We start from the raw sequence: 23,260 nt of genomic DNA on the forward strand, positions 1-23,260 counted from the left end.
TTGTACTGTATCGTAGCTACAAGACTGTACCTACCTACTGCAATAGACCTCTGCCTTACTGTACCTTACTTCGTAGATGAAAGACCTTGTCCGTGCTGCCAAGAGCCCGGGCCGACTCTTGCCGGCCGCCTCTTGGCATAGGCATAGGCATGGGCACGGGCATGGTTTTTGTACAGGGTTGCCGGAGCTGGAGGCGTGCATGGGTCTATGATTCTACATTTTTGTTCTCAGGCGAACCCGCATCGAACTGAGGAGCCAGCAGGAGCCATAATCTTCACTTCACTTCTCTTCTCTTGACTCTTGACCACTATCACCACCCACAGCCATCACTTCTTCTCAGCATTCCACTGCACTACACGGCCTGGTACACCGCATTACTGAGGACGTTGGTCAACAACCATTCTAGCTATCAACTGTCTGCAACCTTTCATTGCGATCGCTGCGACTGCAAAGCCGCGACAACTGCGTCCTTCTCGTATTTATTTTACCTTACTCTCCTCGCTCTTCCTCTTTCTTGTATGTCCACATAGGAACAGCTTCCGCTCCGGTGCTTTGTCTCGCCTGCCAGCGCGTGCGGCCTGGAGATCCCGTCTGCCATGAGTCGATTTCATAGCCACTGAGAATCGTTCATCCTGTCTCTTTCAACTTGCGGTCGACCGCTGTTGCGGGTATTTCGTAGGATACCTCGTAACGAGATATGGCTTTACAATAACACATGTGCGGGCCGGGTGGCCAGGCGTTGCTTCTCCTCTCAGGATCGATGCTATTGGTGGCCTGGGAGGAAGTGGGGGCAGCGGAGGAGGTGTACGAATACCTTGGATCCGATGGGGAGCCGGATTGTGCGGCATTATGGCAGTCAAGCTGCTGAGAGAAAGGTGTACGATGCGCCGAATGAGAGCCTGTTGGTGGATGATGTTTTGAACTCGGTGGGAAAAAGTGACGGACCAGGTGCTTTGGAATATCATTTGGAACGTGCTACGACGGAGCGGAATAACAAGCACATTTTGGACGAGGACCTTAAAAAAGCCGTGGATGATCGTTGTCCCGCAGATGTGCAGATACAGGGAGTCACCGAGGACTGGGTAGCTGGGCAAGGCGAGAGACAAGATGGCAATTCTATTCACTTAGCAAATCCAGACGAGGGCACTGCATCAACAACTATGGAGGATGGCGAGCTGTTGGAAGGAGAGACGTCATGCGTACAATTTATAGACTCAGAAAGTACCTCCTCTGCCACGGCTTGGAAATCAGGTGCACAGGACGAGTGGCGGGAGCCTGATGAAGAACCCGATGCAGAAAATCGGGAGGGTTTTCAAGAGTACGAGAGCGATCTGGTAGAAACACGCGAGGATGCAGATTTACTAAGGGCGTCAAACAGAAGAGCCTTGATCAAGGGTGTGTGCTTCGAGGAGTTGCGGGCACACGTCGATCCGGCATTGCAGCCAGACGCTGAGGAAGAGCCTGTCAATCGTACCATCCATATTTTGGGCTTGGGTGCCGCTGGGAAGTATATAGCTCACTCCCTCGCTGGACTTCCATTCCCACCGCCCATTACATTGTTGATGCATCGACCTTTAATGATGCAGCACTGGCACGACGAGGGAGCTGCTATTAATGTCATCAAGGGTGGAAGGATCAAAACGCAGTCTAACTTTCACATCGAATCCTCAGCCGATTTCGTACGAGAGGACTCGGGACAAAAGTTTCCAGGATTTGGTCCAAGGCTTGAGCATACTTCAGAACCTCCCAACTACCCAATAGATGCTTTGATTGTTACAACGGAGGCATACAGGACAGTTTCGGCACTGACGGCAATCAAGCACCGTCTTGGAAGAAGCTCGACCATATTCATTCTCAATAATGGTCTTGGTCTTGTGGAGAGAATCAACGAGAAAGTCTTCCCAGACTCCAAGACCCGACCAACGTATATCCTTGGCAATATGAGCCACAAGTTGGAGTCAACAGAGCTTCACTTCACCCTCATAGAGAAGAATCCCGGGCGACTTGAATGCTCCAAATTTCCCCACGTGTCGGTCTCTAGACGAGAAACTTATGGACCAACACTTACGCGAAAGGACTTCAGTTGGACTGCTCCTGCAAGCCACCTCGTGGGAAGTTTGGCTAGGACACCTGAATTCAGCACTTTCGCTGTCGGTCACAAGAGTTTCTACGAGTCCCAGTTGCAGAACCTCGCTGCTGGGGCTGTCATCGGGCCCCTCTCCGTTGCTTTCGATTGTACGAATGATCTTCTTCTCTACAATTACAGCGCTTCTCAGGCTATGAAGCTCCTGTTGCGTGAGATCTCTCGGGTTATTCGTTCGCTGCCAGAAATGCAGTCATTACCCAATCTTGAACAGACTTTTAGCGCCAGGAGATTAGAGGCCATCGTCGTGTCTAGGATATCAAAGACCGGGAAGAATTACTCAGCAATGTTACAGAGCGTACGAGCTGGGAACAAGACTGATATCGATTACTACAACGGGTACATTGAGCGTCGGGCAAGGGAATTGGGTATTGATACGCCGAGAAATCAGATGATGCTCTATTTGGTGAAGGGCAAGAGCGCAGCCAGGAGCAGGGAGCTGAATAATTATATACCATTCGAGGACGACTATTAGTGGTCGGGAGCATATAAGTGGCGGAGGAAGAGACTCGCGTGTAATTTTGATCTGTATAGTACATTTGAAGTGAGGCGAGGGGCGTTATGATAGATATGTTGCAGCATAGAGCAATGAAATGTACAGCTAACACTCTATCCAACTGCTGTGTGACTTCTTGTGGCTCCTGTTACTTTAAAAGGATAATGTAGGCTCTGCCCTACCGTGGGAAGGGCACTTTCCTCGAATAATAATTATACAACTATCAAAAGATCTTTATAACTATGAATCGGCACTTAATTAATACTAATAAGGATCTCTTGACAGTTGCAAGGTTATTGTTTCAGAAAAGTGCCTCTCCGACGGTGTGGCAGAACCTGCTATCGCCTTTGAGGTACTCTCGTATTTCCACGGTGATCAGATTCATAATTCTGATTACTATTTGACCTTCTATCACTTGTTTTCGAACGCTTCTAATCAGTATATCAGCTGGACGAAGTAGTATGGGGCAGGGGATGGCATATTATGCGGCTTCGGGACAGGATGCTGGTCTTGCTCGCTTAACATGCAGCCCCTTTGTCAACAACATTTCCAAGCACCGGATCCGTTGGATCTGTATCGAGGTCATACAACATCTGGTAAACATCGCTCGATTTTCGATTATCTCTTTATCTAAAGCATCACTTCATATGTCCATTGACATTGCACCCTTTGCGGGCCGTTTTCCAAGAACATGGCTTTGTGGTTAATCCTTTGTCAATTTCGTTTCCGATGGTTACTTCGCGGCTAAAGTCTTGTATACACCATCACAGTCGCACTTCTCGATACAAATAGACCATCTCAGATCTGAGACCGCCATACCAGACGATGATTTATTGTATGACTCTTCTTCTCTTTCGCCTTTACCTCCACCTGCATATCCACCTCCATCAAGAACTCCCAATAGATTGCAGAGTTTGATACTCGATAAGGAACAGTCTGCCATCGACAGAATATCAAGTTATCATACTTCATATATAAGTTCGAGCGGATCTAGCATGGCATGTTGCCCGGTCATGTAAGGATGATTTTCCGAACACGAACGACAATACGAAAGAGCTCCTTTCGCCACCGCCTGAGCTCTCTTCCGATTATAGTGTACTAGTATTTGTCACGAGATTTAGAGCAGACTCAGACTTTGCCCGGGCGAAAACCAGACTGGGAGTAGGTGCCGAAGAGGCCCATCCAGCTGGCACAGAAGCCGCCTTAGCCTCTCCGCCTTCCGTTTCAAAAAAAAAAAAACGAAAAAAAAAAAAAAAAAAAAAGGAGGCCGTGGTGAAGATACAGATACAGAGGAAGAGGACGCTGATGTCGAACAACCCACAAGAGTCATCGAATGACCAGTTCAGAAGCCCGGCAACCTGAGGTTTTTCGTGATCGTTCGCTTGATCGAGACCACTGATAAGAGAGGCAACAACATCAAGTCCGCTGTCCACCTCCGGAAACAGAAACTTTGATGGTGACTTCGGAAATTTCTTACTCGACATGAGTGGTCCGAGAACGGATACTAAGGAAATGAGCAACCACACTGGACAGGAACGACACAAGCCTCCTCGCATGCTACAGAGTACTCCTTAGCCGTGGGACACTCCGGCAAAGACCAAAGTTAAAAACTCTGGTAAACAACTACCTCTACCAACCCTAAACCGGAATTTAACGGCTGAAGAAGCTGCTGGTAATGTTGCCTTTGAGGATGAGGAAGCGGTTATTATCATGATCAAAGTGAACGGGAGTGACAACAGCAAGTTCAGATAACGAGTTATAAGGGGGAGGGGCCAGAATGTTTAGTCTCAAGAGGGTCATCAGGGTTATTTTGGGAAGGAAGAGACCAGCTCCGTTGATGATAAGCTCGGCAAACAGATATACATGAAAAAGGTGAACACTCGCCAGACGATCGAGTCTGAGTTTCGGTAGTACTTCACCTAATATACTTATCGCCTCTTTATTGATATGTCCTCAAACATCGCAAGTGACTTCCTTTCGGATGCGTCGCTGAGTTCGATGTGGCTTGAACGAGAAACAACGTCAAAATGGTGCTGCTGTATCTACTGTCCGCCTTCTATACGATCCAATCCGATAACACAACACAGCTAGATTTCGGTAGATACCTGCGTAGCTTTACTCAAATAATTGATGGTTCAGGTGCTACGGTGAGATAGTGATGATCTGACACACATAATGTGGATAACTGGCATCTACAAAGGCCTACCTAGATCTCTGAGTTAAGGAGTGTGATTTTACTTCGGTCTAAGCTTCTTGGTGACGAGCCATTATTAAATAGGACAAAAGTTTGGCACTGAAATGCTGACATCCAAACTCATAGTAGGTGTATTTGATTGCTTTTTTCTGCATTGATGTTTGTTCTAGTAACCAGGGCCGTCTCACCCCAAGAAAACGAGGTGAAATATTTATTGGGCCTATAATACTTTAGAGGCTTGGTAGCCAATGCAATCCTCATGGACATAAAAATAGTCACCCGTAGTTGTAATTCCATAGCAACAGGAGCCAAACAGATTTGAGGGACGCATTTCACGTCGCCATCCATAGGACCCCAGTGTCTCAAAACCACAGACTGGAGCTTCTTGTACCAATATTAAGTGGGTCTTGTTCTAGTAAATGTCTCTGGCTAGGTAGGAGGGACCTGTCATCATGGAAGCGTCCTTCTTTTGCAGGGAGGGGAACATCATTGGTCGTTTCTGCAAGCTTCTCCAGATCGAGCTCAGCCCCGATCGATCGTGGTAATGTCTTAGAAAGATATTCTGGTAGGCAGTTTTCCTTCTTTGTGTTGTCAAGCAGCTCCGGCGGGAAACCGTCGTATGGTTTAGTCTGTTCATTCTCTTTCGCCTCAATGGGCTTTCCAAGACTTTTACATCCAGGTGACAGCCCCTGGTTTTCACCAGTTAGAGTTGGGGATGCATCGTGTACACGCGTCATCTGCTGAGCATCATCATCCGAGGACCAGGAGATTAACGACGCTGTTTCGCCACTTCTCTCACGGGTATGGACGGATAGAACTACGGCTTCAAGCGTGTCTTCTATGTCTTCTATATCGATTCCAGAAGTCTCAGGGTTGTAGCTCAGCTGCACATCGACGGCGGGTAATGGACCTTGGTCTATCGGGAGAACCGGTATTGATAGGCCACTCATCTCGTCACCCTCTTGGTCCTCAGCTTCTCCTTCACATCCGGAAGTATTGTCTCTGGTGAACGGGGCGAACCGACGTAATGGAGGCAGCGTTGGACCACTAATAAGCTGCCCTTTCTTTGCTGATACGACACTCTCGGATCTGCGCATTGGTAGGCTTGCCGCATCGACACACGAATCAGAATTTCCAGCGCAATCTGAAGAGAAAGTATTGGCCATTTCAACAATCTCCATTGCCGTCATCAAGTTGGCATTGTCCATGACATTACCAGACTCATCCACGCCATGAAATCCGCCTGCACTATTGACTGTATATGAACTACTCGTAGACTGGCGTCTACTTTTCGGAAATCGCATGCTAGAAGCATAATATCTGTCGAAGCGATCATCTGCGCCATCAAGGGCACTGACCTTGTTGGACACGTTTCGCTTCCGCATGGTACCTGGATTGGCGGACCGTTCAAAGGTTATGTGTGCCCTCCTTGGGAAACGTAGCAGGGGTTTATCTGTCTTGAGCGCGCTTGAGTTTGGAGAATAGTCTCCGCTCTTCTTGAATTTTGTCGGCGGGTATGAGCATTCTCGATCGAAGAAATCCCGCTCATCTCTGCTATTTTTCTGAAGAATCGTATCGATAATGTCTTCGAATGTGACAATCCCGAGTGGTTTAGGACACTCAACTCCCAGAACATTCTGCCTTGGGTGGTGTTCAGCTGCTGCTGCGCGGGAAAACTTGAGATAATCCCATGTCCAATAGGATTTGCCTTTCGCCCCTTTCAAATTTGACATGAGATCTGCATTGGTACTATCAGTTGCTGTCCACAGTGGCGAGCCGTTGCTGCCGCTGCTAGCAGCTGAGCATTCCTGAACCACGATCGCCATTCTAGCGGGATCAGCAACACACTCACTCAGATCATGGCGAAGTGAACAGTATACCTTGATATTCCCAGCTGGAATATATTGAGAAGCTCGTAGACTGACATATCTGCCGTAACGATTGGTAGTGGGTACAGCCTGAGGTCCTTGACTCTGAGATTGTTTTCGGTCTTTGCTGGGGTCTTGGTGTCAATGCCAACGAGGTTCTATGGAGAAAAGTTAGATAGGTCGGTATTCTCTCGGATCGCAGTATACCTTGACATGTAGAAATCCAAAGATCCTGCTGCCTTCCCAGCTTTTGGTCTCGGAATCTTTGCCATCTTGGCTTGTCGCTTTCGCGGAATTTCTGACGACAGGTATCCGGCTGTAAGACCAGCTCTGAACCATTTGGATGAAAGCTTCGTCAACAGTGTCATTGATATCGACAGTCTTGACTGCATCCCACTTCACGATGATACTTTGATCAAAAAACAAATCCGCTTTCTCGATGTCCTGCTCGTCGGTGATGGACTGCGACGATTGCACGTGACCGATCATCCGAGAGTCGAGCTTCAAGGCACCAAGCATAATCCTCGCTGCGTCTTGGCCAACTCTGCCCCCACGCTTTTCAGATTGTTTATGATACTTGATGACGGCTTGAAGCTCGTTATTTGTGAAAATACCGACCCTATCTTTCTTCGCGTGCGACTTGTCCAGCAACCATCCTAAAGGGAATGTAATGAAACATGTGGCCCACATGCAGCCCCAGATCACTGGCCAGCAGTAATACCCCCACGCAATGGCCTGCTGTGGAATCAAGTATTGAGGTATGATTTCCACGAATATAGTCATCGTTACGGTAGAAATGAGGACAGGAACCCAGAATTGTGGACCATGCCACACACTCTGTACGACAAAGGGGAATGTTTGGCTACATGCAACCGAGCAGAGTATCAAGGAGCCTAGTGTTGTTAGAAAGAATAGACGTCGATCGATTACCACTCACAGAGCATCCAGCTTGCCCGACGCTTCATCCGAATAACTTCCTGGGCCTGGCGTCTTAAAAATAGTCAGCTCAGTGTCAAGCCAAGAAATACCAGGCTAACCTCTCTTGTGGGGTTCCAGTGACGGTTCTCAGTTGTAGATAGTTGATGTCAAGTCCACAGACTGCCAACGTTAGGCCAGTCAACAGAGCACAGATGATAACCAAGATCGCTGCAACGGCAATCATCGCAATCTGCGCTCCGCCATAGAATACGGTATAGCTGTAATCTCGATCCGTCCAGGCGCCACTGTGGTCATCGCGCCGTCCATGGAGATGCTCAGTACTTTCCGATAGACTCGAGCAAAGACACGCCATCCAGTCCACAGCTCGGCAGAGAGTTGAGGGTGTTTGCAGTGTGTCCAAAAGCGCTAGACGATAGAGATAGCAATACTCGTAACTGCTGCTTGACGTTGATGCTGTGAGGTTACCGCATTGCAAAGATAACGTGAGCTTCAGAGTCTACCTGGGGTTGCCCAGCTCCGTTATCTGGCCACTTTCAGAAAGGGCGACTAGCAGGAGCCAAATACAACAAGACAGAGGGCCCTATACGGTACCAACACAAGCTAGGAATGCCTCAAAACAGAAAGAGCGATGAAGAGAACAGCATCATATTCAGAATACAGCAATCATGCTTTATGCATGGCAAACGCCGTCTAAGTGTACATCCTCCGGCTACAAACTACAGGGGAGAAAAGGAAACTGCAGTCAAAGCCTGGTGATAAGCTCGCCTTTGAAAAAACCCAGTTAACGCCGAAGCCATCCGGTCAGTGCAATGCATTGAGTCTTGAATGATAAAAGCAAACTTGAAAGAAGAAGAACCTCTCAAGTAATCTCTTTATTCTGGCCGTGGTCGCTTAGCTCCGTGGGGATTTTGCCAATCGCCACCAGCAGCCTGATTTTGAGGGAAGAAGGCAGGGTTGAAATGTGGTTGTTGCATGCCTTGGAAGCCACCGCCTACAACCAACTGTCAGTAATATTCTAGGACGGTGTCGCATTCATATCTGCACAGACAGCCGATCCTGCCCGAGGTATTGAAGGCTCAATTCATGGGCCAATACGAATGGAAATCTCACCTGGCATACCGCCCATCTGGCCCATACCCATGGGCATACCACCCATGCCTCCCGGCATACCGCCCATTGGCATGCCTCCCATCGGCATACCCATCATATTGTTGTTCATGCCACCTCGGCCTCTCATGCCGGGTCCACCTCGCATACCACCCATGATACCGCCACGATTGAATCCTCCAAATTGCCCGTTCATGGGATTATTCGGGAACCCGCCCATCGGTGAGTTGAAACCCCCACCAACCATGTTGTTATTCATCGCGGGGCCAGAAAAATTTCGGTTGAAATTATTCATGTTGTTGTTCATACCTCCACGAGCGTTGTATCCAGGCGTTCGTCCTCGGAAGTTTCCTCCAAAGTTGCCATTATGGCTGTTTCCTCTTTCGTTGTTATAACCTCCAGAAGTGGCACGATTACTAGGTCCGTCTTTACCTGCTCTGGCAGGAGCATCCTTTGGCAATGTGCGGAAAGGGTTGACATTGGGGTTGGAGTAGGTGACTGTATGCTTCTTCACATATTGTTGGCCTTCTCCAAAAGCATCGATCTTGTGCTTGGCTGCAGTCGCTGCTTGTTGCGAAGAGAATTCAATATAAGCTTGTCTACAAAAATATGTGTCAGCAATTGCTCCTCAGCACTCGGCTGTCCATACCCTTTGCTCTTGCCATTGACCTTGTGCTCGGAGAATGTAATGTCCTTCAGCTCATCTTCAACCTGGGCTTGGTTAACCCAGCCTCGCACATCATCATCCGTATTCCACCAGTTCAAATCAGATATCAGTAATGCTGTGGTCGCTCCGGGATCGATTGCACGATCGTCAGATCCTTCTTTTCTCTTCACACCTTGCTGCTGTGGGGCTTGCTTGGGGATGTTCAAAGAGTCAGCTCCAGATTCATCAGTGCTCTTGATCTTCTGTTGACCGTTCGTTCTGATATCTTGGCCGTTCGTCAACTTGATGTCAACATCATCGTCATCTGCCTCCTCTTCGTGCTTCACGATGCTGCTGGAATTTGTAGCGTGTCCATTGGCTGGCTCAAAAGTGTCGATTTTCACATCACCCTCTTCATCTTTCTTGGATCCACTCTCTGCTTCTTGTTCAGTATTGGTATCACCGTAAATGTCGATGTCGAACTCGTCGTCTGCCATTGCGCCGGGTTTATGAGATCAGTCTCTGGTCGAAGCTTCTTAGGAGAAGACCTGTACTGCTTTAATGACACCTTGATGCTCCTGAACAGTGAATGAATTCTGTAGGATAATGACATAAAAGATCAGCGCATGAAAACATTAATTTGGTATCAGCACCCTCGACCTCGACGCCTGCATACGTCGGCCAGATGAACGATACAGTATACATGGGATAGATACAAATACGTACACTCCTAAATAACCAAATAGAACTAAGCTCAAGTCTGATGGCCTTCTTTGGCTGATGCAGACGGAATGGAGATGGAAGATGAAGCTCTGTGCTTGCAATCTTGAGAATTTCGTTCGGTACAGGTAACCTCTGAAGGTGAAGTGAAGAGCAGTCTGAGTAAGTAGTTTCCTCCGACCAACAAAGCCAAAGCCCAATTGAAGACGGAAAGTAACAACAGATTCGACTTGAAAAGTAACAGGATGGTTGCAAAGAAGAAGACCACTGTCCAAGCCGCCCAGCACGGCTTCCTCCTCTCGTTCTTGATTCTTGGGCCTATTCTCGTCAAGGCTTGTTCAAGCTTTGTCTGTCTCTGGTGACGAATGGCCCCTATCCACCAGCCTCGAGAAAATTGTCGCAGCGGCTGTTTAGTGACAGAGATTATGCGCAGATCGAACGCGGCGTTGTTGTGACTGTCGCGAGTGTTGCCTAATGCCGAGTCGATTCGAGTTCGAATCGAGACGGATAGATCTGATCTAGGGAGAGGAGCAGAGGGGAGAGAGGATATACAGCACGAGTAGGTAGAGGTCCATGTTTGGCTGGGGCTGTGCGGCCGCATTGCGCCAAGAAGTTACCTAACCAACCTTACCTTAGCTCCGCTCTCACGTGCCAGCTCAGATCTGGCCTCTCCTTTGCATCGCGGCTCGTAATAGCTGTAGAGGCCACTTCAACTGCACTTGCCCTTCATCCGATCTACTCACCTCACCTTACCTTCACCACCGGGGACAAAGTCAACGCCACCGCGAACTGCATCTCCGACTCTCCTCGAATTCTCCAAATACCACGATCATGTCTGACCAAATCCAAGAGTTCATGGACATTCCCCGCGACTTTGTCCGAGATGGTACCCAGTTCCTGAACAGATGCACCAAGCGTATGGATGTCTGCCCTACACTCATCAATTGCGCCGGTCTGGGGTGATGCAGTAACTGAGCGCATGCTAATTTCTTTATAGCGGATGGACGTGAATTTCTCAAGATCTCGCAGGCTGTCGGTGTTGGTTTCCTCGTCATGGGTGCTGTTGGATACTTGGTCAAGCTCAGTCAGTTGCTCTCTAGAACAAGCAAACACCAGATACTAACCCACGATTTCAGTTCACATACCAGTCAATAATATTCTAGTGGGAGGGGCATAGACCGGCGGACAATATCTGGCAGTGGGAAGGGGATGCACTTTACCAGTTTGGCAGCAATTCGAGCAGCGCCGCACGAACTATGCGACTATTTTGACAGGGGTATCTCCAGGAGACGCAGGCTTTTGGATTGTACTTATATTGGGCTGGGCTTATTTCATGGCATAGCATTGGGCAGGAAAACGGAATTTACCTCCCGCGACGTGCATTCCCTCATCTGCTGGTGGACTCAACGCTCCGTTCACATAACGGCCCCTTGCTCACAAAAACAGTCTCTAGGGGCTACGCTGAAAACGGAGTCATCGTTGGACTAAATAGAGCCAAGTATTTCAAGCATACAAGTCAAGATGCTGATAAGCTCCACGTATGTCAGCAGCCAAACAGAGAATCTTGTCGTTTGGTACAGTATCCAGAGTCCTTCCAATAACGTGACAGGAGGAGTTGTACATTGGAAGGGTGTGCATGGAATCATTTTACTCAATTTTGTATCACTACGTCAATTCTCTCAGCATACACAGCAGTTATCATAGTGAGAAGTCTGGCGTACAATAAGCGTTGTAACTTTTCGTCATTTCCTACCCCTTGTCAGACCTTCAGGGCTGTCTACGATCAGACGCATTCTTTCCCACTGTGGTCGTTGAAGATTCCTTCATAAATTCGCCCCTCGTCGATGTTTTCCTGGTAGTCATCAAAAATCTTACTCGCAGTTTCCATAAGCATTTCCAAAGTACCGATCTGATGTTGGCCATTACCTGTGCTGTCATTTGAAACTTGTTTGTGACTGCCTTAAGCTTGTCACACACTGTTGAATAGAACCCCTGGATGGCAAAGATGCATGTTGATCAAGTTTAGAGGATTCTCAAATCGCACTTACTCTTTGTAATCCAGCTTGGCAGCAAAGTCCTGCCATCCATCCTATTTTATTCTCGTCGAACAGATAACGTTATTTTCTTGCCCATCCTTCTCCATAGTTCAACATCTAAACGTGTCATTTCCACATTTCCCTGTCTAGGCTTGTCCTGCTCCAACTTCACTCTGGCATTAAGCGAGAAGTAGGTACTGTTGTATTCCTTCATTCTGTGCTAGACTGTCATTTATTAATGGGTCAAGTTACTCCTTCTGCTCTTGTTGGACTGCATCGCGCTCCAGTGTACATCTAGCCCCCCCCCCCCCCCCCCAATCATCATGGGGTTGGAGGGGTTCCTGCTAGAGGGTCTGGAGACTGGGATGATCTCAAAGAGGAAGGCGCCAGGCTGCGTTGGCCTCTCTTCGCTGTGTCGACATGGAAATTGGGCTCGCCGTCCCTTGCTCGTTCTGAGCGTAGTTGCGATTTCTTGCTTCGTAGTCTGATAGTAAAAGCGCTTTCGAGGCGAGGAATCGTGAGTTTCGCTTAGGGGCAGTTCTCGTCTCGCGGGGAGACGCGGGGTGCGCTAAGTACAAGTTTGATGCAGCGGTATCTACAATAGAGCAATAAGTACCGCTGCCAATGCAGTTATGACGATTGTGGTGAAGACAGCCAGTTTACATAAAATTTCTTGTAACATCTCGTTCTATTGCGATATAAATTCCATTCCCTTATGTCCTTGGTAGCTTATTCGGGCTATTCCCAATCTCAGCTGTTCTGCATTTCATAACTACCTACCTTTTCCCTTCTCGGACCACAGGCTGTCAGGCTCGGCGAAGACGACTTGTAAGACAACTCGTAGGTCTATCGTGCTAAGATGAAAATAATGCTTATCTGTCTAATGCGTCAACGCCAGTTTGTTGCACTATCTTCGAGGCCACTACTCCCCGCGCATATTTTCCCTTTCTTTTGAAATGTTTTTCCTCTGCCGTATGGTCTCGTGCTCGTGCTTTCTCCGACTGTTTGGCATCGCTGTGGGTGGACTTGCTCATGGCATTGGCTCAGCAACAGGGCCTAGATTTTGCTCTGGGAGGGCTCGAGGTCTGTTACACCGTTGTATAGATGGAGCAAGCGTGGATTCTCTCTTGGTAACACTAATACGCGCCCATGTGGCTATTCTCTCTTCTGGGGCTTTGGCATCAGTGGTTTGCTCAGAACGCTGCCATGATTTCCATTAAATTGCCTGGGTATTTTCTCCTTGCCTTTGTAGACGGGATCTGGCGAGCTCCGCCTCTATCTGTTCGGCAGTAGGTTGCGCTATGGGATTTTTCTTTCTACCATCACCGTCCAATTTCCAAGATGTACTCCGTTTCTCCTGCTTCGTTGTACAAGGCGGCTCGTGGACGGGTTTCACTTGCTTGATTTGACGCTCTCTAAGCTCCCTCGGCTCTCTTTCGCGAGACTCTCGCCTCACTTCTTCGGATTCTGTCTCCGAGACGGACTGTGGTGAGGACTTGTTCATGGATCAAGCTGTGCGAATGCATACTTCCTCTTTCTCCCTCGCTCTTTGCTGACCAAGAATGTTGTGCTTCACCTTCTTAGCTTCTTCGGCCTTTTTCTTTGCCTCCTGGTCCATTCGCCATTTCGTTTCCCCGATATGTTTTCCCGAGCCGCCGATGCGATGATGTCCACCTGCACAGATATAGCCATGGTTCTGTTTGTCTTTTACCCACACATACCCGCACGGACAGGTGGACCGGTGGTATATCTTCCAAGCATATTAAGATAATTGTGATGCTTGGAATTGCTGTCGTGTGGATCCTTCGAGACTACAACGTGATGTTATGTCTGAAGCTTTAAAAACCAGTGCCCATTCTATCACAGGTTTGCCTGACTCCATTTCTATAAACAATGCTCGAGCAAACAGTAAGCGGCAAAAATCTCTAGTCTATAGCCTTGTTATTCTTTGATTTTGACGATCCGGTGGGACAAATACCTCTTTGTTCGGGTTGCTGTGGCATGCATTGTTCAATCTTTATCTGTACCGAGATGTAGGCTTGTGACTCAAAGAACACCGCGATATCAGACTGTATAGTATTTCCTGAGTTCCAATATCCCTGTCACCTGTCATGTTGTCCTGGTACAAGTCGTTCTTCCTGCCAATCTGTGGTAAAGTCCATCGATCAAAACAACGGGCTTGGTCTGTAGGACTTGAATGGCTGTGGTATTTTTCTTTGAAAACATCTATTGATCTCTTCGTCCCTGTCATGTAACTGTTGAGTACTGTAGAACCCTATCTCTGAATGACATGTAGCCATTATACTATTCTCTTAACCCCAGAATTTCCACCTTTGTCACAGACATCTAAACCGACTCTCACTGTCACTAATCAATTTGACAATCCAGACCTAGATTTCCCAAGCAGAAAGGCCCACACTCGATGTGGTGTAGACCCGCTCCAGCTCAGGCTTCGCCCAAGCCCAGCCGTCGCCAAACAGTAAGTCTGTCATAGTGTTCTCCCTGCGGAGATCGTGGTGACTCTCATCTATTAAAAGACGAGAACAAAACTCCTGGCGTCGAGAGAGTGCATTGCTTCATCTCAAATTCCGAGATATACCTGCCTAGCTTGCAGTTTCCACTCTACTCTAGGTTTTTCTGCTCACCCTTACCTCGTTTCATAAATAAAAGTTTAGACACAAGCCCTTGTGAGCCAGCACCCAAAGACCAAGAAGGGTATAAAGTAATTGGAAGGATTAATTACGGCAAGCATCGAACTTAATCACCCGGGTACTCAGCGACGACAAGTATATCGCAAATATGCCAGAAAATGCCCTCTCTGATGAAATAATTGAACTGCAATACTTCAATTAATCCACTGGGACCAAATCCGGGAATGAGTGCTAACAAACATAAGAAACATTTGCATTCGCATTCCGGTTATGTATAAGCGAGGTCTTGGCGCGTATGCCCCTGACTGCACTACTTCCCGTAAGCGAGTGCGAGTACACAAAGCAGGCGACAACAAGTCGACGAGAATTTGTTAAGGTATTATACGAGAGTACAACTCATCCAGACACAAAATTGCATATTTCGAGGGAGCTCTCCATTTTCGAACCATAGTTATATGTATCAAATACTTTTTGAAAAATAACGTTTAGTGTAAACCAGATACAGATAGTCCAGAGTACAACCTGGCAGAATGGAACATAGATATCACCTATGATATCATGTACTAATAACCTTGGGTATCGGTCTCTTACTTAGAGCCGTATTACACCAGGAGCCCCGAGTTCTGTTTTAGCTTGGTGTGCACGTTTTGCATTCCCCCCTCTATAAGACAAAATCGCGCCCATCAGTCCTATACCAGTCCAAAACACATCTCCAACCACTACCAAGATCTTCGTTTGCCACTTCATCCATTCTCATTCTGTTCACCTCCGTAGTACCTTGCACTCTACGCATCCCGCCGATATCAATGTTCAGACCTCTCAGCAGATTCGGCCTACTTAACAAGATGCTGACCACCATGTCCAGTACATACACTGAGATGAAGAGGTCCTGCTCAGAGGCGCTAAGATTATTACGAGCATGAAGGTTGAGATCGATTGCCGCCGCCGTGGTAAAAGCATTTAGCATCCAAATACTTGGATTTATGGCATTTAGAGCTTCGTGGCTACCCTCTGCTGGGTAGGGAGGGCAGTATGTGGAGAGGAGTACATAAATAGCCACCAACAAGTGTTCCTGTAACGTCTTCAGTGTAGGGCTTTGCTGCCATGCATTCTCTGGGTACAGTTGCATAGCCGTTTGGAAGTATAGACGAGGTACCGGGGAAGGGCATCCTCCAATGTTACTTTGAAATTGAGATCCGATGGCTAGTACCAGCATGCTCTCCAATTTCTCGATACGTGTTTGCTGATCCATAGTGGAGCTGTCGATACTAGTGTTTGCACATGACTGGAACCTATGTTGGGAGAGAATGGGGAAGTACGGGTGGATGCGCTCGAAGAAGATGCGAGTATATGAGCCTTCGTCGGCGTCAGGAATAAATTTGCCGGAGCCAAAACGACCCAAAGATTGAGGGTGGATGTGGTTTGATTCCGGACGGAAAGACACAGGTGTCGCATGCAGGTATCGCGTTGACTGGGGCAGGACATCGGACCTCGACCTTGGACGAGAATGAGAGAAAGAGGGTGACATGGGCATATCAGGCTTTAGAGAGTCCAAATCGCTGAAGGAGCGCTCTGAGAAGGCTACAGAGGGCCGTCGAGAATGCCGATCGAGATCGACTTCCGAAAGATATTCGTCATTGACAAAGCCGTGGCTTACTGCTGTCAATGAGGGTGATGGTGGACCGCTCCACGAGCCAACGCTGAGATCGGGCAGATTAAGTGCCGTTTCATTCATGCCTCCATCGTTTGACAGGTTGGATTGCGCCTCCCATGAAGTGACTTCGATGGTGGGAATTTCTGGTACCATAAGACTGTCATGCTGACCCTGACCCATTCTGGAGAAGCTAATGCTTGAGAAGGTATTCGTAGGATCCACGAAATTGTTGCTAGGAGTAGATGGGAATGATTTCGCCTGTCTGGGATAGTCAAAGAATGAGGGATAGCTGGGGATACTGAAAGCATCGGAAGATAACCAGGGAGGAAAATCTCCTGCAGGACTAGTGGCGAAATCTACTGGCGATGAGCAGTACGACGACATATAGCCCCTCGGATACTCCTGAACGTCCGGACCGGGACTCATCGAAGAGTCTTCGGGAGCGGGCGACATTGGAGACGGGGACGTCGGAATTTGCAGCCGGAGATGGTGCTGTGACGGTCCTGGCATGTCCATCGAGGCAGACGGAGTGGCTGACAGCGAAGCGGAAGCAGGCGAAACACCACGTTCACGGTTCTCGTGCTGTGCCAGAAGGCTTTCTAATCTTTTGACACGCTCTTCGAGGAAACTGGATTCGATTTGTCAACTGCAGGTCATGGTTGACTGCTCATGCTGCTGTTCTAGACTCACCTCTGCGATCTCTCTGCTTTTCGATCATCGCTCAACTTACACTGAAGTCCAAGTCGCGTACACGCAGCGCAGGGGAAATAATCATCGCATCGGATCTTCCTTCGTCGGCATCTTTCGCAAGACCTCAAGAGCGACGACCTCGGTGCCTTCTTAACTGGGGCCGCTGCAGCTGTCTGCACTGGCGATGCCATCTTCGTGACACGGGGTAAGAGCAGGAGTGGGAGTCTGGGAGTCTGGCAGGAGTGCCGCACGCATGGAAGTCAAGGAACTCGTGATCAGGAATTCTGTTTCTGCCCTGCCCGGTTGTGGCACTTGCTCTCTCGCGTGACGTGGTAAAGTAGGTAAAGTACCTAAGGTAGGTAGGCCTGTCAATGCTGTCGGTCGGGATCGAGGATCAAGGAGCGATGTTTGCGTCTCGAGGTTGGATTTTTCTTCCCATCTCAATTATGCTATGCTGTATGTCTGTTCCTGGACAAGAAAAGTGGTGAGTCTTGTCCTGTCTTATGTTGTGTGTCGTCGTCTTAGACTGCGAGACTTTTGAAACGACTGGCTGGAGCACAGCACAGCACAGCCAGAGAGCTTAGCTTAGCTTGGGGGACTGATACAGTAGCACAGGAGTCAGGACATAGGAAGCTTGGCACTGAGCAAGCCGCCGGAATCGCCCCTCCCCCACCTTAACAAGGTACCTAAGGTAACCTACCTACCTATACCTGGTAGGGTAGGCTCGGTAGGAAATTTACGGTACCTACCTAGGCAGGGTAGATGTGCATAGGTACATGTCCAGTAGTGTCCTACCTGGTGAGTCGAGCGAGTTGAGCCAGTACCTACTGTACTGTACAGTCGGGTCCCGTCGAAGTCGGGGCGTTCCCGTCCATTCCATTCCATTCCAGGTTCTCCAGGTTCTCCAGGTTCTCAGGTAACGTCGTCCTACCCAGGTACAGCATTCAGTTGCTTCTAGCCTGGAAGCTAGAACATTCACCCTCACCCCACCTCCCACCCTCGGCTCGGGGACAGTCGGGATCGGGAGCCACAGGGGGGGAAGGGGTGGCTGTTATGGAAATGGAAATGGAAATGGAAATGGAATGGAAGATACCTAGATTTGATATGATGTGATATGATACGATAAGTCATGACAGCTTATATTTAGATGTCGATATCTCGAGGCTCAAAGTAGGCATGGGAAAGAAAGGGTGAGGCGCAAATGTATTTCCATCGCCATCGCCATCACCATCACCATCACCATCACCATCACCATCACCATCACCATCACCATCACCATCACCATCACCATCACCATATGCTGTACTATACTGTACTGTACTCGAGTAGGTACCGTACCTATGATAGATGCTTGTCCGATGTAAGAGACACTCGCTGGCGGTGCCACACCATCCCATGCCATGCCATGCCATGCCCAGAAACGCCCAAGAGCGCCACCCGCTTATTATTAGAGATTGGGTTTGGGGTGGCATGACCTAGCTTCGTTTCGGGTTTTGGCGGGCACAAGAAGTCCTGTAAATAATGATGTGCTTCGTGTGTTTGTTTCTACACTACCACTGGGACGGGAACTGAGAGGAGGCTGTGCAAGTTCTGTGAGCCAGTATCCTCGCCACTTAACACCTGTGCTACGGGCTAGGCTGGACTGGCCATGGAAGGTCGACGACAAAAGACAAAGAAAGGGTCAGGCTCGGAGCAAATCCGCCTTCTGCCTGTAAAGGCGGGCTGAGAAAGCGGGCAATGTAACTTTTCCATATCACACGACGTTAGGTGCATTCGTGTTTTGGTAGCTCGTTAGAAGACTTTCAGTCTCGAAGGACGGCACTAAAATCTCCTTGGTTGAGGATCGATGCATTGTCATGGACCATAGAGACGCCGATGTTGAAATCACTCGTTCGACACAGTGAGATGACAACCCTGTTGGGAGGAGATGCGAGTGGGAGGGGAAATCGGAATTCCCGTGATTCCATGCAGATGGCGCCAAGAGCATATATCCTTTTAAGGGCCTTTTAAGGGAACTTAGAACGATTTACTTCACGCACGAAAACGGCTGTGCGATTCGATACTGCTCTGCGAATGCTGTGACCATAACCAGATCACCCACGACTGTGGTGATGTCTCTAGGTTGTAGACGACCTCTACCTCCTCCATACTCTCTATGTAGCACCATCGGGTAAGTTTTAGCAGATCAAATAACATGCCATATACGCACCTTGTTTGAAATGGATGATTTTATATTGACGTTTAGCTTAAGCAGCTCCCTTTTCCTAAACGCAGGCGCCTGTCATCCCGTCAAGAGACCATTCTACACGCAATTTTATACCTCACTCAGAAGTCTCCACACACCTATGCACCTGTCCACGCTGCTTATTGACAGTAACTACTTGTGCTATCCCCCTTTGCAAACTCCTCCTCGCGAATTAATGTTCCCAAACACGAGCAATGAGAATCCGACCCGCGCTATTGCATAACTAAGCCAGGAAATATAAATATCGGAATTCGGATCGGGTACCTGCTACAGTGCTACATTCGCCAGGTGATCTTTCAACACCTAAATAGCAGGAAATAATGAAGGTCAAGTTACTCCCAGTCACTCAAATGTCTATTTCTTGATCGTTAAGTACAAACACAGATCAGCAATTCCTCGACAGACCGCAACGTGAACGAACAACAGGTCTTGTCACCCAATGTCTCCTCACTCGCCTTGCTTCTCCCTAGTCTCCATGGCCTTGCTGCTCTCCCTGTCCAAGTATCCTTCGCCAAACGAATTGTGAACTTCCATCTCTCTCTTTCTACCCTCTTCAGCCACCAGATAGAAGGAATTCAAGCTCAGACCTTTGCTTGATGAATGTCCTCAATGCATTCAATCTTTTCTTTCTGGAATCCAGCAGCTTCAAGGGCGGCAGGAACACCGAACAAGGCCTCCATCTCTTCCAGGGTCTTGCCCTTGGTCTCGGGTATAGCCCACCACGCCCAGACTCCCATGAGCACCATCAGAGAACCGAAGAACATGTAAGTCCCGTATCCCAGAGAAGTAATCATGTAGGGAGTAGTTCGTGAGATCACAAAGCTCCACAGCCATTGATCGGCAGTCTAAGCGAGCAGTTAGACTCGGGCTGCCCTGCGGTGGGGGTGGAAAGACTTACGGTAATCGCAACACACAGCAGACGAATGTCAAAGGGGAATATCTCAGAGCACTGAGATGATCTAGGAGTTAGCAATTAATCAAGTGTATATGTCTCTAGAGGTTTTTCGGGACCAAAGTAGCCCTGAGGCAATTGGTTGGGATAAATGGCTACTGCCGGGGCACCTACGTAAACCCATGTAATTCCTTGCCATGTCATACAATAAATAAATCCGTACTGGGCTAGCGTTAATACGTTCAATGACCACATTTGCAATATATTGGCACTCACTAGGTACACGCAAACCATTGCAACATACCCGGCTCCGCTCTGTGAGACGACACCCTTCGCTGCTGCTCCTGCGGGGTCTGCTCTCATCACTGTATTTTGTTAAGCAGTGAAAAAAATTTGAGCGTCTTGAGGGGGGCTATCTTACCATAACCACCAATGTACCACATTGGTAAAGAACCGATGAAAGCACCCCATACTGCAGTATTATTAGTATTCGTGGTAAAACTCGCCCATCCACAGAACGGCATGATACATACTGAGTCCTTGTCGTCGCCCTACTTTTTCCACAAGATACACAGACTATCAGGCAATTAGTGTCTCCCTCAACATACTACAGCATGCATGGCACAGACAAAGACAATCATTCCCAGCGTCTTGGCTATTCCATAGAATCCAGTCGCAAAGAGCTTTGTATCAGTTCCGGTAATACCAAGAGTTTCAAAAATCCGTGGAGAGTAGTAGGTGATAATCTGTAAAATGTTAGATGTCATTCGATAATCATGTCTCCTGTGCACTGACGTTAACGCCAGTGAGGTTTTGGCAAGCCATCAAGAATAGGCCAATGGCGATCCTGTTTCTGGTGCCTTTCTGGCAGAGCCTCTTCAACATATCCATCTTCTTCATGGGTTGCCCATTGGCTGGGCTGGCCATAACGATCTGCTCCCGGATGTCTGACAGCTCTCTCTGGATATATGGATGGCTTTCATCGAGGTGGCGGATCTGAGATAGTGTCTTGCCTGCCTCCTCCCATCTGTCCTTTTTCGCATACCATCTTTGATATGTTAGTTCTAGTACTTCTTGCCAGCGTCTAACACCTACCGTGGAGACTCAGGACAGAATATTATTCCAAAGAATAAAAGCGCCCCAGGTATCAATTGTAAGGAGAGAGGAACTATCCATTGAACTTTGCCCTCCACGCTAATAGTGCGATTGACGGCATAGTTGATCCAGAAACCTAACATTCCACCACCCCTATCAGGTCAGTAAGGCTCCTCTCATGGATCGCGAGAACATACTGCGAGAGGACTTCGAAAATTCCGACAAGGCGGCCACGAATCGAAGGAGGCGATGTTTCGGCAATGTATACTGGGACCAAGAGAGATACTGCGCCAATACCGAGGCCGGCAATGGCTCTTCCAGCGATAATGAGAGCAATGATGCCGTCCGCAGCGGTCTATACTCGTAAGCTTGGTCATAAGACTGAGACCGTTGTAGAACCACCTACCATCATTGCACCACCAATACAGAACACCAAGCTGGCGAACATGATCGCTTTCTTACGTCCAAACTTCTCCCCCAATGGGAAAGTGAGGAGAGATCCGAAAAAGCATCCAGCTTGAAAAGTCGAAACGATGTTTCCTTGAAGAGTATCTCGAGTGTGAGCTGAAACATCCGCCAGTCCGAAATCTCTTCTGAACGAATCAAGAGCCACTGTTTAGTGTCAGACAGTTGCATAAATTGGAAATAGGGCTTCTTTACTTGTTCCTCCGATAACACTTGTATCATATCCCATGGCGACAGATCCCATTGATGCGATAAGTGCAATGACGTGAATGCGCCAATTGCGGACTTCAGGCGGATCATCCGTGTTCGACGCATGGAGATTGAAGCAGCCCATGGTGGCAGGTTGGCAAGTCTCAAATATGTATGAAAGTGACTGCAGGCTTTTCAAGTGCTCGGTCTCCCTTGCGATGTCGAGGTATAACATAGGCGGGGGGAGACCCGACTCTTATAATACACACCATGTTGTGAACAGGACAGACCTGGGTTTGGGTCTGGAGTACCCCGCACCCCACACCACCAGGAACCTAGTGTGGCAGTTGTCATGTTATGGGGAGTGTAGTAGATGTTTTTTTCTTGCAGCATATGAACACTAGCAAAGCAACACCAACGGAGTTCTCCTTTGTTTCAGAAGTCACTTCTTACTACAGCACTACTTTCGATTGCTGGCTGGAGCAGCTTTCGGGTTGTTAGCCTGAAATTTGACACAGGAGATGACAAAACGTCCTTTTCTTCTGGCTGCAGCCACACCAAACTGTCGTCTGTCCCGGCAAAACTCGGGGGCGGTGGCTAACTTCAACAGATCTTGCACAACTGTTCGTATGAGCTAGGGAGCTCTCCGTCCGCAACTGGTCTTGGAAAATGGCTTGGTGAGCTGAGGATATGGGGTTTCTCCTCGGCTAGCGCTCGCTTGCTCTCGCTTAAGCATGGACGGAGTAAAGCCGCCGAAGAACGTGGATCTTGAGTATTGGCAAGTCTTGGGAGTAGCGGTGGAAGTCCGATAGTGGGATGGTGCTGGGCAAGACGACGATACGATTGCTATACACGGCAGATAGCAGAGCGTCTGGAAGCAGCCATGTTCGGGTCTAATGAAAGTACAGGACAATAACCCATCACTCTGAATCGAATATAAACGAATATACCTACCAAGAGACGATGGCGATCAATTTCCCGTTGCAACGATGGATTCCGTTAGTCCGTAGTCTTGCTCTTGTTCTTGAGAATATTCAACTAAATTGACCCTATGGACTGACTAGCTATCTTGATTTTATCTGTATTCCTGTCAGCGCTCCGAGGATGATCTCCTTTCAGCCCCCCCCCCCCCCCCCCCCCCGCGCCGCCGCTCGCAACACAATCTGCCAGGCGGCAAGCTCTCCATACATCTCTGTTTCGACCAGAATCCATGTTTTCTTTCGATCGGCT

The 23,260-nt window shown here is 48.4% G+C and overlaps 6 protein-coding genes across 6 annotated transcripts; 2 read left to right on the plus strand and 4 right to left on the minus strand.

Moving 5' to 3' along the window:
- Positions 1–192: 192 nt before the first annotated feature.
- Positions 193–2,755, plus strand: ONS95_001671 (uncharacterized protein). Its single transcript, XM_058494877.1, has one exon. The coding sequence runs from the start codon at positions 825–827 to the stop codon at positions 2,616–2,618; it is 1,794 nt and encodes a 597-aa protein (XP_058355184.1). The 5' UTR covers positions 193–824; the 3' UTR covers positions 2,619–2,755.
- Positions 2,756–5,195: 2,440 nt separating this feature from the next.
- On the minus strand, positions 5,196–7,992 carry ONS95_001672 (uncharacterized protein; the record flags this gene model as incomplete). The annotated part of the gene is made up of 5 exons (XM_058494878.1): positions 5,196–6,660; positions 6,714–6,859; positions 6,909–7,594; positions 7,639–7,691; positions 7,739–7,992. 5 exons carry the CDS (start codon positions 7,990–7,992, stop codon positions 5,196–5,198), a joined length of 2,604 nt encoding a protein of 867 aa, XP_058355185.1.
- Positions 7,993–8,512: 520 nt separating this feature from the next.
- ONS95_001673 (uncharacterized protein) lies at positions 8,513–9,890 on the minus strand (the record flags this gene model as incomplete). Its single annotated transcript, XM_058494879.1, has 3 exons — positions 8,513–8,631; positions 8,751–9,346; positions 9,397–9,890. The coding sequence occupies 3 exons, from the start codon at positions 9,888–9,890 to the stop codon at positions 8,513–8,515; spliced, it is 1,209 nt and encodes a 402-aa protein (XP_058355186.1).
- Positions 9,891–10,944: 1,054 nt separating this feature from the next.
- Positions 10,945–11,290, plus strand: SSS1 (Sec61p translocation complex subunit; the record flags this gene model as incomplete). Its single annotated transcript, XM_058494880.1, has 3 exons — positions 10,945–11,029; positions 11,111–11,197; positions 11,250–11,290. The coding sequence occupies 3 exons, from the start codon at positions 10,945–10,947 to the stop codon at positions 11,288–11,290; spliced, it is 213 nt and encodes a 70-aa protein (XP_058355187.1).
- Positions 11,291–15,461: 4,171 nt separating this feature from the next.
- ONS95_001675 (uncharacterized protein) lies at positions 15,462–18,214 on the minus strand (the record flags this gene model as incomplete). The annotated part of the gene is made up of 3 exons (XM_058494881.1): positions 17,894–18,214; positions 17,145–17,612; positions 15,462–17,082 (listed from the first exon to the last, which is right to left on the minus strand). Exons 2-3 carry the CDS (start codon positions 17,333–17,335, stop codon positions 15,462–15,464), a joined length of 1,812 nt encoding a protein of 603 aa, XP_058355188.1. The 5' UTR covers positions 17,336–17,612; positions 17,894–18,214.
- A 1,756-nt stretch (positions 18,215–19,970) lies between these two features.
- On the minus strand, positions 19,971–22,265 carry ONS95_001676 (uncharacterized protein; the record flags this gene model as incomplete). Its single annotated transcript, XM_058494882.1, has 12 exons — positions 19,971–20,234; positions 20,288–20,338; positions 20,456–20,503; positions 20,558–20,646; positions 20,703–20,753; positions 20,815–20,857; positions 20,911–21,027; positions 21,077–21,329; positions 21,377–21,529; positions 21,574–21,731; positions 21,783–21,988; positions 22,037–22,265. The coding sequence occupies 12 exons, from the start codon at positions 22,263–22,265 to the stop codon at positions 19,971–19,973; spliced, it is 1,662 nt and encodes a 553-aa protein (XP_058355189.1).
- Between the last annotated feature and the right edge of the window lie 995 nt (positions 22,266–23,260).

The sequence above is a fragment of the Cadophora gregata genome (genome assembly GCF_030347475.1).
Source record: "Cadophora gregata isolate MNR1 chromosome Unknown scaffold_10, whole genome shotgun sequence".
Lineage (NCBI taxonomy): Eukaryota > Fungi > Ascomycota > Leotiomycetes > Helotiales > Ploettnerulaceae > Cadophora > Cadophora gregata.

Coding starts and splice junctions, on each gene's coding strand:
- ONS95_001671 (XM_058494877.1), top strand. CDS start 825: ATGGGGAGCCGGATTGTGCGGCATTATGGCAGTCAAGCTGCTGAGAGA.